The 17,457-nt window shown below is 43.6% G+C and overlaps 1 protein-coding gene across 1 annotated transcript; it reads left to right on the top strand.

Annotated features, from left to right (window-relative positions):
- Positions 1–799: 799 nt before the first annotated feature.
- SP7 (Sp7 transcription factor) lies at positions 800–16,961 on the top strand. The gene is made up of 2 exons (XM_044287654.1): positions 800–897; positions 15,699–16,961. The coding sequence occupies exons 1-2, from the start codon at positions 877–879 to the stop codon at positions 16,959–16,961; spliced, it is 1,284 nt and encodes a 427-aa protein (XP_044143589.1). The 5' UTR covers positions 800–876.
- Positions 16,962–17,457: the final 496 nt, after the last annotated feature.

A 17,457-nucleotide genomic window follows, 5' to 3' on the forward strand; every position in this document is an offset into this window, starting at 1 on the left:
TGAACAGCTGGCCCCTAATAGAAACGTCCTATCCTTGTCCATAATGTGGACAATAATAGGACATGTTCCATTTTATGTGGAGCAGACATACGGAAGCTTCCAGTGTTTTTTTGAGGACCCATTGAAATGAATGGTTACGCATACGGTCCACGGTTTGTTGGTATTTTTATTTTATTTTTTACAATTCATCGTTTATGTGACACTTTTTGGGCAATGACATCCGTTTTCCTACATAATTCCATCACAAAAACAATGGAGTTGCTCCCAAACTTCATATTTAGAATTTCCCCCCAATTTCCACTAGAAACTGATTTCTTAAAGCTTTTGGAGCCTTTCTGTCACAGCCTGCGCCATCCTCCCCAGCGACTGGGCACCTACACCACCCATGCTGACTGGCATAGCTGTTTTCCTCCCCATTCTTCGCACCTCAGATGCCACTGCTGTGTTTTGCATGCTTTCTCCTGCTCTTCACACATGTATCACTTGTTGCCCTTGGAATAGGCTGGACAGGTAGGGGCTTCTCTATAGTGACATTGCTTTACTGTATATACCAGGGCAGCAGACATTCCTGCAGTGCCTCCCATAGCACACCAGCATCAAACACATAGCAGACATCCTCTCCTGAGTTTATAGCATCCACATAGACATCCCCTGGATCCAAACAGGATAATAGCCTTACACTAACTAGACCCACACCCTGCCTCCTTACTGGTTTCATGGGGGAGGGGCATTTAATAAACACAAATGGGCAGGAGAGGTGCAGCCGAATAAGCCTTGGGGCAGTGGGTGGATCAGGAGCGCCTCTCCAGAGTCAGGACCACAAGAGCTGCACACAGCAGAGCTCCAGGAGAAGGACACTTGGTGCACAAGAAGGGGATGGCATCACCTATGCTAGAGGTAACTGCAGGAGTGCCCAGCATGTTGGGGTCCCAGGCACCACAGAGCAGCCCCTCTGCTTTGCATCCCAGTCCCTCTGGGGACTCAGACTTGCCATTTTTCTTATGCCTGGATAGCAGGTGAATGGCATCTGCAGGTTACTATTAATATGGGGGGTAGAGGCAATAGGAGATCGGTTTCTGTGTTCAATAAGGGGTAGAAAGCAGTGCATTTTGGAATATAAAAGGTGTCTCGTTGGGTCACTGTGAACATATACCAAAAAGTAGTGTTTGAAGCATGGGTTCCTAAAATGAAGCAGGATTCCAATAAGGGTCCATTCACACAGGTCTTATTTGTTGCAGAAATGTGTGTCCCTGACAAATCCCTTCCACCCAGATCAATAGAGGACTTTTAGGAATCTGGGAATTTCCACTGGATGCCCAGTCTTGTGTTATTATATAGTGTGGGGGCACACAGGACCCCAAATGTCAGGCTGATAGTGTGTGAGTAACAGCAGTGCCCCCGTCTCTATACACATCACTGATCAATCACAGCATGAAGTCTCAGGGTTACTCCTCAGTATCTGTTACAATGTAGCACAACTGTTCATGATTGTGTTAATGTGGCACTGTTTTTGTAATACTCTTGGGCAGTTGGTATTTGTTAATGTCGGTGCTATCTATATATACAGTTAGCAAATGTTTCTCCATATTTCTGAAAGTAATTAGGACATCGGTGTAAACGTAATTATTTTTTGCTAATATAACGTCATATGTTATCATTATTCCTGCTACTATTGTATCATTTATACTACTATACTTTATCATCATTCATACTATTCTACTATACTATCATTTATAGTACTATTATACTTCCATATTATTTATACTAATACTATATCATTTATACTACTACCATATTATCGCTGATACTACTATGCTATCATTTATACTACTACTACAACATCATCATTCATACTACTCACTATAATTTATACTACTACTATATCATCGTTGATACTACTATGCTATCATTAATACTACTACTTCATCATCATTCATACTACTAAACTATCATCTATGGTACTATATCATCATTCATACTACTATGCTATCATTTATACTACTATATCATCATTCATACTACTATGCTATAATTTATACTACTATCATTCCTGCTGCTATACCGTGATTTCTACTACTAGACTATCTTTCATATCATCATTCATACTACTATCACCATCATTTATACTACTACATCTTCATTGGTTGTCTCCTTATTACTACAGTGTTAGGGCTCATGCACACGACCGTATGGCTTTTTCAGTGTTTTGCAGTCCGTTTTTTTTTTTTTTTTTTTTTTACGGATCCGTTCCGTTTTTTGTTTCCTTTCCGTTCTTCCGGTCCGTTTTTCCGTATGCCATATACAGTAATTTACATAGACAAAATTGGGCTGTGCATAACATTTTCAATAGATGGTTCCCCAAAAAACGGAACTGATACGGAAGACATACGGATGCATTTCCGTGTGTTGCGGACAAGAATAGGACATGTTCTATCTTTTCACTGTACGGAAATACTGAAACGGAATGCACACGGAGACACTTCAGTTTTTTTTTTTGCTGAACCATTGAAATGAATGGTTCAGTATATGTACCGCATACTGAACTAAAAAAAAACGGCCAGTATACTGAACGCAAAATACTGTCGTGTGCATGAGCCCTTAGTTCTCTGTACCAAGTTCTTGACACAGCAGCTGTAGGGTTAATGTATCAAAGAACTCCCCATGTGAGAATCCTGTCTCTCCTCTCAACCAGAAATGAGGACTCAGTTTGCGGATTTAACCAGAATGGGAGTTCGGGTCCGGAAACAACAAAGTTTATTTTATTTTATTTTTTCTCCCCAAATCCTCCAAGGGGAATATATATTCCTAACTGTGGTTAGGCGCATTTTCAAAGGGAAGCACAAGGAAGAAGCCAGTTTAACCCCAATGTTCCCAGGGATGAGCAGTGCTGAATGAAGCGCTCTCATTTCTAATTTCGGCATGACACAATAGCTGGCACTTGCCAGGACTTCTGTTAGAAAGTTCTGACCACAATTCGGAGCCATTTGTTTGCTTTGTGTTGCTTGATCTTTTTTTAGATCCCTTTAATGGCTCTGGATACACTTTACTTTCAGCGGTGAAGTCTTTTATTGAATTGTCGCAGCTACTTAGGGTAATCTGAAGACGCGGTAGTCCGCACTGTGCTTTGTGTAGACAGACATCGGTACAATCCAACAGAGAGGACAGATTGTAGGAAGTGGTTGACATGTCTGAACAGTAGCTAAGCCTCATCGCTATGGTTGTGTCCTGTAGATCAGGGGTCAGCAACCTCCCAGCATGCATACCTGCTCATCTGTTCTTGGAACTCCCATAGACGTGAATTGAACATGCTAGGAGTTGTAGTTTTACAGGATCTGCTAGTCCCTGAGGTAGATGGTAGTTGGCTGGAAAACCCCATTTGTTAGGGACATCAGGGTTTTATATGAAAAGAATGGTAACAGTTATTTTTTTTTCTGTTGTCAACGTAACAAAATATTCCTGAATGTACACGATGGGCTCCTCCTTATATCGCTGATCAGTATCTCTGAGGGAGAAGAATCGCAACATATACACCAAGCGTTAGAAAATGGAAGCCAAATGTAGAAATAACTGGGTTCTGATGATCTGAACAGTCTCGTCAAAGCAGTGACTGGTCCTCCCTTTATATTACAAGCCACGTTTGAATCCTATGACTTAGGCCTCATGCACACAACCGTTTTTCGGGTCCACATCCGAACCGCAGTTTTTGTGGCTCGGGTGCGGACCCATTCACTTCGATGGGGCCGCAAAAGATGCGGACAGCACTCTGTGTTCCGTTCCGTGGTCCGCCCCAAAAATATAACATGTCCTATTCTTGTCCGTTTGGTGGACAAGAATAGGCATTTCTACAATGGGCCGCCCGTTCCGTTCCGCAAATTGCGGAAGGCACAGGGGCGGCTTCCGTTTTTTGCAGACCACAAAAAAACGGAACGGTCGTGTGCATGAGGCCTTATATGAACAGTTTTAAAGAAATTAAAAATATAAAAACATCTTTGTGGCGATTAAATAAAATGTAAGCTTCCTAAAGGCTATGTCAACATCTGTGTTACGGTATTCTAGTCGTCTATTCCGGCAGAGGAGCAGACTACTGGAATCGCCGCATCCGGTATAGCCAGACACTGCTGGGACCCGCTGGATCCCCATTCACTATAATGGGATCCATCGGGTTTCTGGCATCTATGCCAGCTTTCTGACGTTTTCTGGTAGAAAGCTGGCATTCGTGCTCGAAACCTGCCAGAAACTGAGGGATTCTTTTCTAGTGAATGGGGATCCAGTGGGCCCTGGCGGAGTCTGGCTATGCCGGATGTGGTAGTCTGCTCCTCTGCCGGAATACCATAATGTAGATGGGAACCTAGCCTACCTTCACAACACACTTGGGCTCCTGGTTCTGCATTTACATCAGGAAATTCTCCCAAAATCTACCCCTGACATGCCAATCATATGCTGAAAGAGTCCCCTCTTGGCAAAAACTTGGTATATATTTGGATACCTTTTGCTCTGTAGTAAAAAGCCTCACTGAATATGCTTTTTAATGCAAATATTTAACCAAATATTAAACCAAAGTAAATTGTAATATGTAAATGTGTGTGTGTGTATATATATGTGTGTGTGTGTATATATATATATATATATATATATATATATATATATATATATATATATATATATATATATATATATATATATTATATAAATATTTTTTTTTTTTTTTTTTTTTTTTTTATGGCACTGGAGTAAAGGCTGTATTACACAGCCCGATTCTGCTGGTCAATTTTCGGGTAGGAAGCGTTCCTTCCCGGCAGTGGTCTGCTCGTTAGCGGAGGAAACCGCTGCAATTACATGTAGCGATCTCCTCCTCAGTATAGGGAGGAGCGATCGTTATACCATCACTCTTCCCTATGTCGGCAGCAGGTCATGATTAGGCACCACGATCTGCCGCCTTCAAACGATCATTTTTTAACATGTCAAAAGATTTGGATTTCCGGATGAATGAGCGTTACCACGAATGCTTGTTAGCAATCATATGCCCAAAAAATTGACACGTGTAATACACCCTTAAGATGCTGCCAATTTTAAAGGAAACCTGTCACCACAAAATGCAATGCAATCTGCAGGCAGCATGTTATACAGCAGGAGGAGCTGAGTGTGTGTGTGTGTGTGTATATATCTATATCTATATCTATATCTATATCTATATCTATATCTATATCTATATCTATATCTATATCTATATCTATATCTATATCTATATCTATCTCTATCTCTATATCTTGTATTTCATTCTGGGCTTTGAAGTCCAGGAGGCGGTCCTATCCGTGATTGACAGCCATCTCTGTATTCACAGTCATCGCCTTCCCTCTATGACTGTGTATACAGAGATGGCTGTCAATCACGGATAGGACCGCCTCCTGGACTTCAAAGCCCAGAATGAGCGGAATATAAATGTATAAATTAAAAGTTATAGTGAATCTTCTTCCATAAAACTATATATCAATCTGCTCAGCGTGCATGCCATTTACATGGTGACAGTCTTTAATAAATGTGTCATATCTGTGATAGTTGTGCACCAGAAACTGAAATCTACGTAAGCTAGAAGCAGGTGTAGACCAACCTGCAGACCAGGGCTGTGGTGGACCAACCCCATTTTCTAAACCCAAGTTTTAAAAAACTCAGCATAATTATGTAGCACAAATTTGAGCAAAAGAAACTAAGAACCTGGTATAAAGCTTTTGTTAAAGGGCCCCATTGTGTATGTGACAGGCCTCTCGAACGGCAACATAAAAAATAACATATTTATGACAAGTCCAGCACTGGCCGCCATCTTACTTTTTGTGTTATGATGAGGATTGCTGGTGACCTGTTATAAATGTACATCAGGAGCCTGATTGCTGACTTAAGCTGGCCATACCCATTAGACAGAAGTTGGTTGATGGTTGAACAATCCTTTCACAGACACGACCATATTCGTTTTAGACCATATTGTTCAAACTGCGACCACATGTTCAGAGAGTCCGGGCGAGGCATGAAAGATCTTTCTTGGAACATTCTTTCAAAGAAAGAGCTTTAAATCACAAATGATCTTTCGTCCAACTATCAGACGAAAATATGAAACATGGCCCACTTATCAGACGATAATGGTCTGTCATCGGTTGGTTAAAATGAATGTTCATTGTTAAATTTACAGTACACCCTCTACAAAAGCTCTAGAGAGGATCCACCTGACTGCAACCTCTGGTGCTCAGCCATGCCTTGTATACATGCGAGCTGCTGCCTGGGACACAGGGCAATATAGATATGCCCCAATTGTCTGATAGGTGCAGGTCCTGCCCCTATATCAAGAACAAAGCCCCAAAAGTGGGGCTGCCGAAAATAGCTGAACGCTGCCTTGGTTATTTCTGTCGGGCCCATAGAAGTGAATAGGAGTGGTGGCTGGTCATGTGTGGTGTGGTCCTATTCGCTTCTATGGGGAGAGCGCTTTGTAGTAGCCAGACCGGAGTCCTACAGCCACCACTTTGTGGGGCTTCGCTGGTACCCACACCTATAAGACAATGGAGGCATATCCGAGTAATATGCCCCTATTATCTAAGATGAGACAACCCCTTTAAGGCTTCCTGCACATAATTGTATACGTTTTTGTATTTCGCAAATCATGTATATGAAAAATACGGATACAGTCCGTGCGCGTCCCGCAATTTTCACAGACCCACTGTAAAAAAAAAACAAAAAAACTTTTTTTTTGTCCACAAAACGGACTAGAATAGGAGAGGTTCTATAATTTGCAGCAGATGATATGTGTCCTATTCGGTTTTCTTGCATACCCATAGGAATTAATGGGTCCATGTGCAATCCGCATAAAAAGTGGATTGGGCATGGACCAAAAATACGGTCGTGTGCATGAGGCCTAAGGCCCCTTTCACACGAGCGGGTTTTCCGCACGGGTGCAATCTCTTAGAAACCATCCGTGAAAAAACGCATCGAATCCACAAGTGCAGATTTTCATTTACTTCTATGAGGCCAGTGTTGCATGAAAATCGCAGAATATAGAACATGCTGCGATTTTTCACACAACGCACAAGTGATGCGTGAAAACTTACGCACATGTACACAGCCCCACTTAAAAAAACGAATAGGTCCAGATTCCATGCGGGCGCAATGCAATACCTGCGCAGAATACTCGCTCGTGTGAAAGAGGCCTAAGGGTTACATAGCATCATAAATCAATATAATGCTTTGTGAATCCCGTCAGTGCTGGGAGGTCAGGCCGGGAGCTGCGATGCGGACTCGCTGCGGGAGGAACGCTCGTCTGCAAGGGGCCTAACCCTGTATATGTGGAATATTCAGAAGTGTATAAAAGATCCCAACATGTGAGTAAAGAGTAAGCATTGTATTTGCTAAACTAAACCATGTAATACAGTTCTACTTTTTGAGTACCTAAAGCTCTCTTATCTGGTAGCAGGTGCTAATCGGAGCAGCGGCGCAGGCAGGAAATTGGCGGGGTCGGGCTAGATATCAAGCTCTGTCAATCTTCTGGCACGTTGATGAAACTTCTCCTGCAGGGGCAGCCTCCCACAGGTCAAGAAACCCTTCTGATGAGACATTGATTCGGTAATCTGTTCTCTGGAGAGCGCCGGACAAAAACGTCCTGCACACAGGACTTTTTGTCTGGTAAAAAACAAAACAAAAAAAAAACAGGATTCTAAATGGAAATTGAACAGACTCTATTGTATTCAATGGAGTATGTTCAGCTTAGTTCGGGTCATAGCTGTCACTTCCGTTATTTCTACCCTAATGGAGCAGAAGAACAAATAGCGGTAATGTGAACTTGGCCTAAGCCAATACACTTTACACCTACAGAGCTTCTATTTTACCTATCAGAAAGAAAGAAATTAACCAAGAATCGCCGGCTCTCAACAACCCCTCATATCTCAGCTTCCTGGCATATGTGGCCGCACATAATTTTAGTTTTTCTGAAATTGAAAAATTCCCATACACACAGTACATGCATGGTTAAAAGAGCCCCGTGTTCAGTTTACGTGTAGAGGATATTTTCACACTTACACTTTGAGACTAAGGTTGGGATACATTTGGGTGGGATCATAAAATATTAAAAATAAATTGTATAAACCCAGCAGGAACATGCCTCAAATTCTGTGGATAATGAGCAGCCTCAGACGCTGGCTTAGCAAATATTAGCCAGAACTTTGAGGTCTATAAAGGCCAGAATTTGAAGCCGCGATTATTTGTGGAAGACCTATATATAGGTTGGTATTATTCTCCTTGTAAACACCTTGTCATGGAACCCAATAGGACAGTTAGATGTTCTTCGACCAGGGTTGCCTGCTGAAGGCATCCTCACACGGGTGTTTATAGGAACGCTTGCCCTGTGGCAATGGGGTATGCAGTGGATTCATAGATTTAAGCCAAGTTTATAACTTTTGCTGAAGCCACAGTTAACTATTTGTAGATGTTGACTGTTCCTCCAGTTTTTATCCTGTGTTATGTAAGAATTACCACTTGTTATACGCGATGCTACCTTACAGTGCTCCTCAAGCTAAAGAATGTGGTAGAGCTTTTAATGGCTTCATCACCCATTATTATGTGTCGGTTCCTATGAATAAAATTAGGTGTTTCCCAGAAACAGTTAATGAGTTGTGGTTGGAATGGCAGTTCATTTTGAAGAATGGAGATAAGATGCTCTGTTTGAGTGGGTGTGTGTGTGTATGTGTATGTATGTATGTATGTGTGTGTGTGTATATATATATATATATCATATCATATCATTTTTTTATTTTTCTAATCCTGGGCCAGCCTTTTACAATTCAGTGAGCATTACATTTTAAAAGGATTGTCTAATTTTTACAATTTATCCCCTATCCAAATGTAGTACCCAAGACCTGGGGGTACTACCATTGTAAATTAGTTTTATATTATAATATTATGTATTTTATTGTATGTATTCGGCAATATTATCTGGTTAAATGCCAGTTATATATATTCAGGATATGTATGGTAAGAGTTATGCAGGCACAGGGCTAACAACCCTGTTCCTCCCCTCTTGGTAAGAGTGGGCTGGACCTGCTTCATGCTAGGAGGGAGAGTTCCTGTAAGGACTTATTGTGGAGAGGAAGCACATGCTAAGGTCCTGCTCCCAGGAACTGTATATTATTCCCCTGTGAGACCAACACTCCAGAAAGATGAGCCAATTTTGCTTCAAGAAGGCCTCAGAGGGATTAGCGAAATACAGCTTTACAGACCCTGCTGCAAGGTGAGGGACAACAACTCAGACACCACCACCTATCTAAACCATCGCTAGGCCAGACTAACATTAAGCCTGCGCTACAGTGGACACCTATATCCACAAACGCTTGCTAGTGCCAACCTATTGCCATCCATCTCGCCACCATACCTTCTCATCTGATGCCAGAGAAACTGCACTTTGTATTTACTGCTGCTGCATGTACCACAAGTTGTATTTTGCACTAAGTAAAGAGACTATTATGTTCACTTTTGGGCTGATTCTTCTATCTATACTTTCACTGCACTGAACCCCAGGGAGCAATGGACTGAGGGAGTACACCATAACACATCTCATCAGGGCCACTACCACTCTCCGCATTGGTTTCTCTGGAGCTCGCTGCACAAAGAATAGTGGATAAGTGTCTGATCAGCGGGGGTCCAACTGCTTGGGTTCCTGCCGATGAAGAGGAGCCTGTGTTTCCCTGTTTGAATGGAGTGGCAGACATGCATGTGTGTCAGCTGCTCCATTCAGTTCTATGGGACTGCCGGAGATGGCTCCGTACAAGCTCAGCTATTTCTGGCAGCCTCATAGAGCTGAATGGAGCGTCGGTGTGCATGCTTGTCTGCCGCTCCATTCAGACACGTATTCCCTATCCTGTGGCTAGGGAATACCTTGTTATAATGGGGCAACCCCTTTAACACTCTGTTCATTGTATACATCATGACAACATCCCAGCATATGTGAGTTACCTTAGTTTCACGCACTGCCTATAGACGTCCATTTAAAAAAAAAAGTATATTACTTTCTATATGTTTTTTTGTTTTTTTGCAGGTCTTCATTGCATTAAAAAGTGACAACTACATTTCCCAGTTAAAAAAGATATACCAACACATTCAGCACAGAAAAAGGTCATGTACATACACCAGTACAACAAATGCAGTGTGATCTTAGCCCACGTCCAGGACTCTACTATATGTATTTTGTGATCCACAAAATACGAATACCCACCGTGTTGCATCCAGTTTTTGCTGACACATTGACTTCAGTAGGTCCGTGGTCTGCATTTTGCAGATAAGTGCAGGACATGTTCTATCTTTTTGCGGAACAGACATACGGATGCAGAAAGCACATGGGCATTCGTATGTCCATTCTGCGTAAACACAAAATATGCTCGCAGAATGAGGACCTACATTATTGGGAACGAATGTTTGTAGGAGTGTTCCTTTCTATTAATCTACCAACAGTTGGGCAATGCAAATGCGCCTTTAGGGTTCATGCAGACTGCTGTCCCCCGGCGGCTCCATGCATTGGGGACCACAATTTGAAATCCCGAATGCACAGGCAACATCTGTGCGGCTGCCGCAGACAGATCCAGACCGAATGGGTCCGTGATTCGTCCGCACTGCAAAAAAATAGAACCTTCCGGATTGTGGACCTATTCAAGTGAATGACTAGACAACTTTGTCTTGCCAAACACATGAGGTTCCTCCAAATGTTCATTTCACCAGCAGGTATCTCTCCTAATGCTTATACACATGCATGCTCAGATTGGCAAATATGTTTGTGTTCTTTGTGGGGAGAGGGGGCTAAAGATGGATTTGCACGGGCCGACTGGGCGGCCGATAGGAAGGAAGCGTCCCTTCCAGACAGTTGGCTGCTTGCTCAGTGAAGGAGACCACTTTACATGCAGCGATCTCCTTCATGGTATGAGGGCGAGATTCATGGTTTCTGAACAGCAGATCACTGTTTAGACCGCACGATCTGCAACCCAGAAGTCCCGATCAGTGGTGCCTGTATGAACGACATCGGGTTCACTTGTTTATCGGGTCATCAGCGGCATATTTACATGGGAAGATTGTTGGGAATGACCATTCGCTGGAAAGGTCGTTCCTGATGATCTGCCTGATTCCCGGGCTGTGCAAATGCACCTTAAGCTGTTACAGGACTCCCCTGGCTTATCTCCTGGGAACAAAAAGATTGAGTGTTTCAAATCCAAGAGCTCGATCTTTATCTCTCCTGACATTTCCCATCAGGAGGCCCCTATACACATTAGATGGTTGTATAATCCTGTTTTACTAGGCGGGTTTGTCCAACATGCATCTAATATGTAAGACCAGTGTTAGTGCTCATGTACGCTGTGTGCCGCCATATGGACGACGGGTATGGCCAACCAGAGCCTCCTACATTGACTACTGCTGATGGGCGACAACCAAAATGATGGCCATTCCAGAAATTTACATCTAGTTTTCTTAGGCCCCTTTCGCACGAACAAGTATTCCGTGCGGGTGTGCTATGCGTGAAGTGAATGCATTGCGCCTGCGCGTAATCCGGACCCATTCATTTCAATGGATCGGTGTACATGAGCGTTGGTTTTCACGCATCACTTGTGCGTTGTGTGAAAATTGCAGCACTTTCTATATTCAGCATTTTTATTTTTATTTTTGCCCCCCCCGATGGTTGCTAAGAAATGTTATTTGAAAAGCTTCAGTTTTTATCATGCGCATGCAAAACACATTAAATCGATAAAAACTGAACGTGATTGCACATTTTTCACTGAACGCATCTGCAACGCATCCGGACCTAATCTACTCACGCTCGTCTGCAAGGGGCCTTAGCGTCTTGGTGGTAAATGTCTAGTCATGCAATAATATGGAAGGGTTGGGGGTTGTATTGCCATATAACAGATCTGATCTGCCATTCAGAAGTATAGAAGATTTATATACGGTGTGTGTGTGTGTGTGTATATATACATTTTATTTTTTTAGGGTAGACCTATTCGAAAAAAGAAATGTTACCCTCTTTATGCTGCCTAATCAAAGTGACAGGCATTCTGATTATATCAGTACATAATGTAGCTTTTTAATAAATTTATCTTTAAAGAATGGCAGCGTTGGAATCCCGCCGTGAGGAAGCGGCCCTGGCTACGGGTATAGCTCCGCCGACTCCCACCCTCCTGATGAGGAGTGACACCAGTCTCCGTAAGCACAATAATGGGGAGAAGGCTGTCAATCATTGGCAGGAGGGCAGGGATCTGGAATCGGTCACTACCTTATGCTGCTTACAGATTCCTTTCTATTGCGCTGTGAGCACAGAAAATAAATGGACACCAGTCTTCGTACGCTCTTATTTGGATAATCAAAATAGTCCCCATGCAATTTATAGACTGTCGGTTTTTCAGGATGAATTGTGGGAAATTGAACAACTCGTAGCAGTGGTGTAGAACAAGTGGAGAGCCAGATTTTGGCCACCCCTGAGACATTTTGTATGTATGTAAACAGAGGCACTCTTGTGTGCCCCTAACCAGACAAATATACACGGGCAGCCCCTTTGGCAGAGACCACTAGACACAAGTGCAAATAAAGCACAGCTGACTGCACCGAGACATGACAGCCCTGAATAATCTACAGAGTATATGCATTCACATACAAGGTCATTATATACGTCCAGCAAGCTTTACTGCTCAGTACCCTGCGGAATGATGGAGACGGTAAAATGAGCCCAAAACGGAGCAACACTGTGCAAACTATTATAAGATTTATTGTAATAGGGAATATATAGTGAATTTCTGTCTGTTCTTTATGCACGACCAACCGACTGGACACACAAGTACATCAGGTGCCCGGGTTTTAGACCGGGTCTCTGCTCTCTAGGGCGTACCGTTTCTGAGATATTCCCAAAATATGACCTACATTAGCCAATAGAAGCCCCCAACTGCCATACACATGGTCACATGTCCCTTATCAGCCAATAGAAGCCTGCAGGCTCTTAGTCTCCACACACAGTTTTACTCCAGGTTTCCATAACAACCCAGCCATTTTTCTTCACTGCTGCAAGTCTGCTTTAGGCTAGGGCTACACGACGACATGCACAGCTCAGCAGACAGTATCGCACAGGATAGGATTAGATACACAGCTCAGCAGACAGTATCACACAGGATAGGATTAGATACACAGCTCGGCAGACACTATCACACAGGATAGTGTCTGCCGAGCTGTGTATCTAATCCTATCCTGTGTGATAGTGTCTGCTGAGCTGTGTATCTAATCCTATCCTGTGCGATACTGTCTGCTGAGCTGTGTATCTAATCCCATCCTGTGTGATACTGTCTGCTGAGCTGTGTATCTAATCCCATCCTGTATGATAGGATTAGATACACAGCTCGGCAGACACTATCATACAGGATGGGATTAGATACACAGCTCAGCAGACACTATCGCACAGGATAGGATTAGATACACAGCTCGGCAGACAGTATCGCACAGGATAGGATTAGATACACAGCTCGGCAGACAGTATCGCACAGGATAGGATTAGATACACAGCTCGGCAGACAGTATCGCACAGGATAGGATTAGATACACAGCTCGGCAGACAGTATCGCACAGGATAGGATTAGATACACTGCTCAGCAGACAGTATCACACAGGATAGGATTAGATACACAGCTCAGCAGACACTGGGGCGGGGTGCTGTAGAGGTCCCTGTTATGAAGGATTCTGATATATTTTAACGACGCACACAAACATTAGATGGAATATAACCGTGCAAAGCCGGGTCCTTCTTATAGATGGATATCATTTATTTTTTTTTATTTTTTTTTACAAAATACACAGAAGCAAATACAAATATGGACCGTCCAAAGGGTCCATATTACAAAACATTTTACATTTATTTAAACATTTGCCTATGTCATTTTAACCCAAATACCACCCACCCCAGTGAAGATAGATAGATAGATAGAGAGAGAGAGGGAGGGGAAAAAAAATCCAACAACTTGGCCCTGGTTCAACCATTTTTTTTCCAAATTTTATCCGTTTTTTCCCTGTCTATCCCTCGATCTCTCCAAGCCCTGTTCCAGTCTAATCAAATCGAGTACAGCTTCCTGCCACTGTCCTACTGTGGGGGGATCTTTATTTATCCATTTCCGAAGTATCAACAGTCTAGCCTGAAACAGTACCTTATTCAAAACCAACTGTAGCTCTCTATTTAACCTAATATGTGCGGTAGCCCCCAGTATACAGACCACTGGATCCTCCGGAACTTGAATACCCAAAAATAGTGCTGTAGTCTCTACAATCTCCTTCCAATATCTAATCAATTTTGGGCAGATATTGGAAGGAGATTGTAGAGACTACAGCAGATGGATATCTACTTGCAAAGCCTCAACAGCCAGTGGGTAAGGTTACCGGGAAACTTAAAGTGGCCCTGGAAAAAATGTAGTTGGTTCCAAATTGATGGAAGGCAGGGCCAGCAATACCATATTGTGGCACATTATACCACCCCAATAGAGCCAAATACCACAGTCCATCATAAAATACTGCCAGCAAAAACAAAATACATCCCCACAAACATCCACTGGCCGTCCGTGAGGAGGGATAAGGTGGCCCCCTTGACATCGGCCCACCGGGAAATTTCCCTGTAAGGTCTATGGACAATCCGCCCTTGCTGGGACCTATAGGCAGGGTCGGCTCCAGATTCACGTGGGCCCTTAAGGCGATGGTCTCATTTCCCCCTTGTGTCATTTTTTCACGATTCACTCGGCAATGAAACTGCACAAATACAATACGCAGAGTGTGCTAGATAGCCCATAGTAATGTGTCGTCCCCCCCCCTTCTGCACTCACTGGTAACAGGGCCAGGCGCTGTCATTGTACTTCATGTCGGGCCCCTGTCAGAGCGCTCATCAGTATCACATGCAGTCGGTCAGACAGCTGGGTGGGTGGTGTCTGACTTCCATCAGTCGTCACAGCCAGGGAGAAGGCAGTGTTTCTCAAGCTCACCGTCTTCTCCTCCCTGTACCGATGCTACTAATTAGCAGCAAAAGCGAATGGGGGGCACAGCGGAGGAACGGAGCAACGTATCTGAAAAAGAAAAAGCACCCTGATATCTACTAATAACGCCCTAAACTGCTAAGTACTAATATTGTAACGTCAGAAATCGGTGAAAGGCCTTCTTTCACAGTGGATGGAGCCGGGAGTAGAAGGCTCTGTCCATCGTGAAGTGGCCATGCTGTGGTACTGCAGACCACTGGATGGAACCTTCTGCTTCTTCCACTGTTATGCCTTGTGTGTCGGTGGCTGCCACAGACAGCTGATTGATAGCGGTGCTGGGTGTCAAACCCCCACAATCTGATATAGGTCATCAATATCCAAACCCCCCTTTTAGGCACACAGTCATATTGTAATGTACCACAAATAGAAATCTGCAGGCCAAAACTATACCTCTGTGTGCCTCTGATATTTGTATAGTGGTGTTTCCCGATGCATATAGCATCATAGTTATTCTTCTTTAGAAGCTTTTATGGGAAAATGCTGTGCTATCCAAAGGCACCATTTGGCGGCACATGGAGTGTCTACAGCTCTGTAATAGTATTTTGTTGATATTTGATGGTATGCTACCATGGACTTATGTGACAGCCTGGATTGGTATTCTTAGTAAATTAATATTTTTGCCTTCTGTTTTAGGAAGAAGCTCGTTATGTTTCTAGCCCTTTAGCCATGCTGACTGCTGCCTGCAACAAGTTTGGAGGCTCAAGCCCTATGAGGGATACTGCACCATCATTAAAAGGTGGCGGAAAAAAGACCTACAGTCCAAGTAATGACTTCAGCGCCACAAAACTGATGGGAGATGGATATTCCTCTACATATTTGGGAGGAAGTAATATAATGACACCATGTGGGACACCACCAGCGCCTTCAAGTTATGCAAGCGATTACGGATCCTTTTCCCATTCTTTTTCCACTTCCTCAGGATGTCAGGAACCCAAAAGTCTATCAACAGCAGATTGTGTTCCAGGGGTGTACACCTCTCTAGATGTAGGACATCCCTATAGTTCTTGGTATAAAAGTGGAATCCATCACCCACCAATTTCCGGTTCACCCCCTGGCACAGGAGGATCATGGTGGGATATGCATCCAAATAGTAACTGGCTGGGCAACCAGTCACAATCAGAAGGGCTGACTGCGTCTGTGCCACCTGGGACAAGTCCTACGGGCATGAGCAACCAGTATAGCTCTGATTACACCACTCTGACATCTGCAACCTATCCTCCTGTGGGATTTCCATCTATATCACCTTCATCCAGTCCTTCTCCATCTGCACATCTGCTCTCGCCATCCCAACACTCCTTGGGTCCTGACATGTATAAGCCAAAACTTCTGACAGCCAACCCATTGCTTGAGGCACCAGGGTCATTAAAGCCCCAAAGATCATCTTATGGAAATTCTGGACGTCCATCATGTGACTGCCCGAACTGCCAGGAGCTCGAAAGGTTAGGAGCTTCTGCAGCAAGCCTGAAGAGGAAGCCTGTGCACAGCTGCCATATTCCAGGCTGCGGTAAAGTATATGGTAAAGCATCACACCTCAAGGCTCACCTTCGATGGCATACAGGTGAAAGGCCTTTTGTCTGCAACTGGCTGTTCTGTGGTAAGCGATTCACACGCAGTGATGAGCTTGAGCGCCATGTACGCACCCACACACGTGAGAAGAAATTCACATGTCCTCTCTGTGCCAAAAGATTCACACGCAGTGATCACCTGAGTAAGCACCAGCGCAGTCATGTGGACCAAAACGGCACAAAAGAAGGTCCCATTCAAGGAGATGGTGGAGGAGCAGCTGTGGAGGTCCCTGGAGAGGAAGGATCTGGACAAGCTGAGGCGTCCCCTGTTGGTGGTAGTCAGGATCGGGCATCTAGTAGTCCAGGCCAGGGTGGGTTACTAGAAATATGAAGAAAATAACTAAAGTAGCTCATAAGGAGCTGTCTGGTGCTTAAGAACATCCCAAGAGCTGATGTTGCAGTACGGTGCAATCTGCTCCACCATGATGTAAAGCCGTTAAAACTGCAATAGGGCCCAACAACCTGTCACTGAGTATATTCTCTGGCAAACGAGCCAAGTGACCACCAACTTATTTTCATTGTGTAGGACAATGTAATAGACTGAAGTGAATATATTTCCATAGTTAACTGAGTGGGAAATCCAAAATCTGATTTAATGATCTCAATTTACAGCTAACAATGCCTTTCGACAGCCATACTGTTGTGTTACTTTTCTATGGGATTCTGTTCTCACATTCTGCTACAGATTTTCTATGGGGAACTTATTATTACATATATTTTCTGGGGTGAGGCTATTGTCTACCTCTTGGTGATCATGAAGGTTTCTATGCAGGTCCGTTTTAAACCCACTAGTCGTCCTGGTGCCATTTGATCCGCATTGCACTATG

The sequence above is a fragment of the Bufo gargarizans genome, chromosome 3, assembly GCF_014858855.1.
Source record: "Bufo gargarizans isolate SCDJY-AF-19 chromosome 3, ASM1485885v1, whole genome shotgun sequence".
Taxonomy (NCBI): Eukaryota; Metazoa; Chordata; class Amphibia; order Anura; family Bufonidae; genus Bufo; species Bufo gargarizans.

Bases quoted from the DNA above. Each gene is read 5' to 3' on its own strand.
- SP7 (XM_044287654.1), top strand. From the start codon at position 877: ATGGCATCACCTATGCTAGAG. The intron at 898-15,698 runs GTAACTGCAGGA...CTTCTGTTTTAG, and splicing joins TGGCATCACCTATGCTAGAG to GAAGAAGCTCGTTATGTTTC.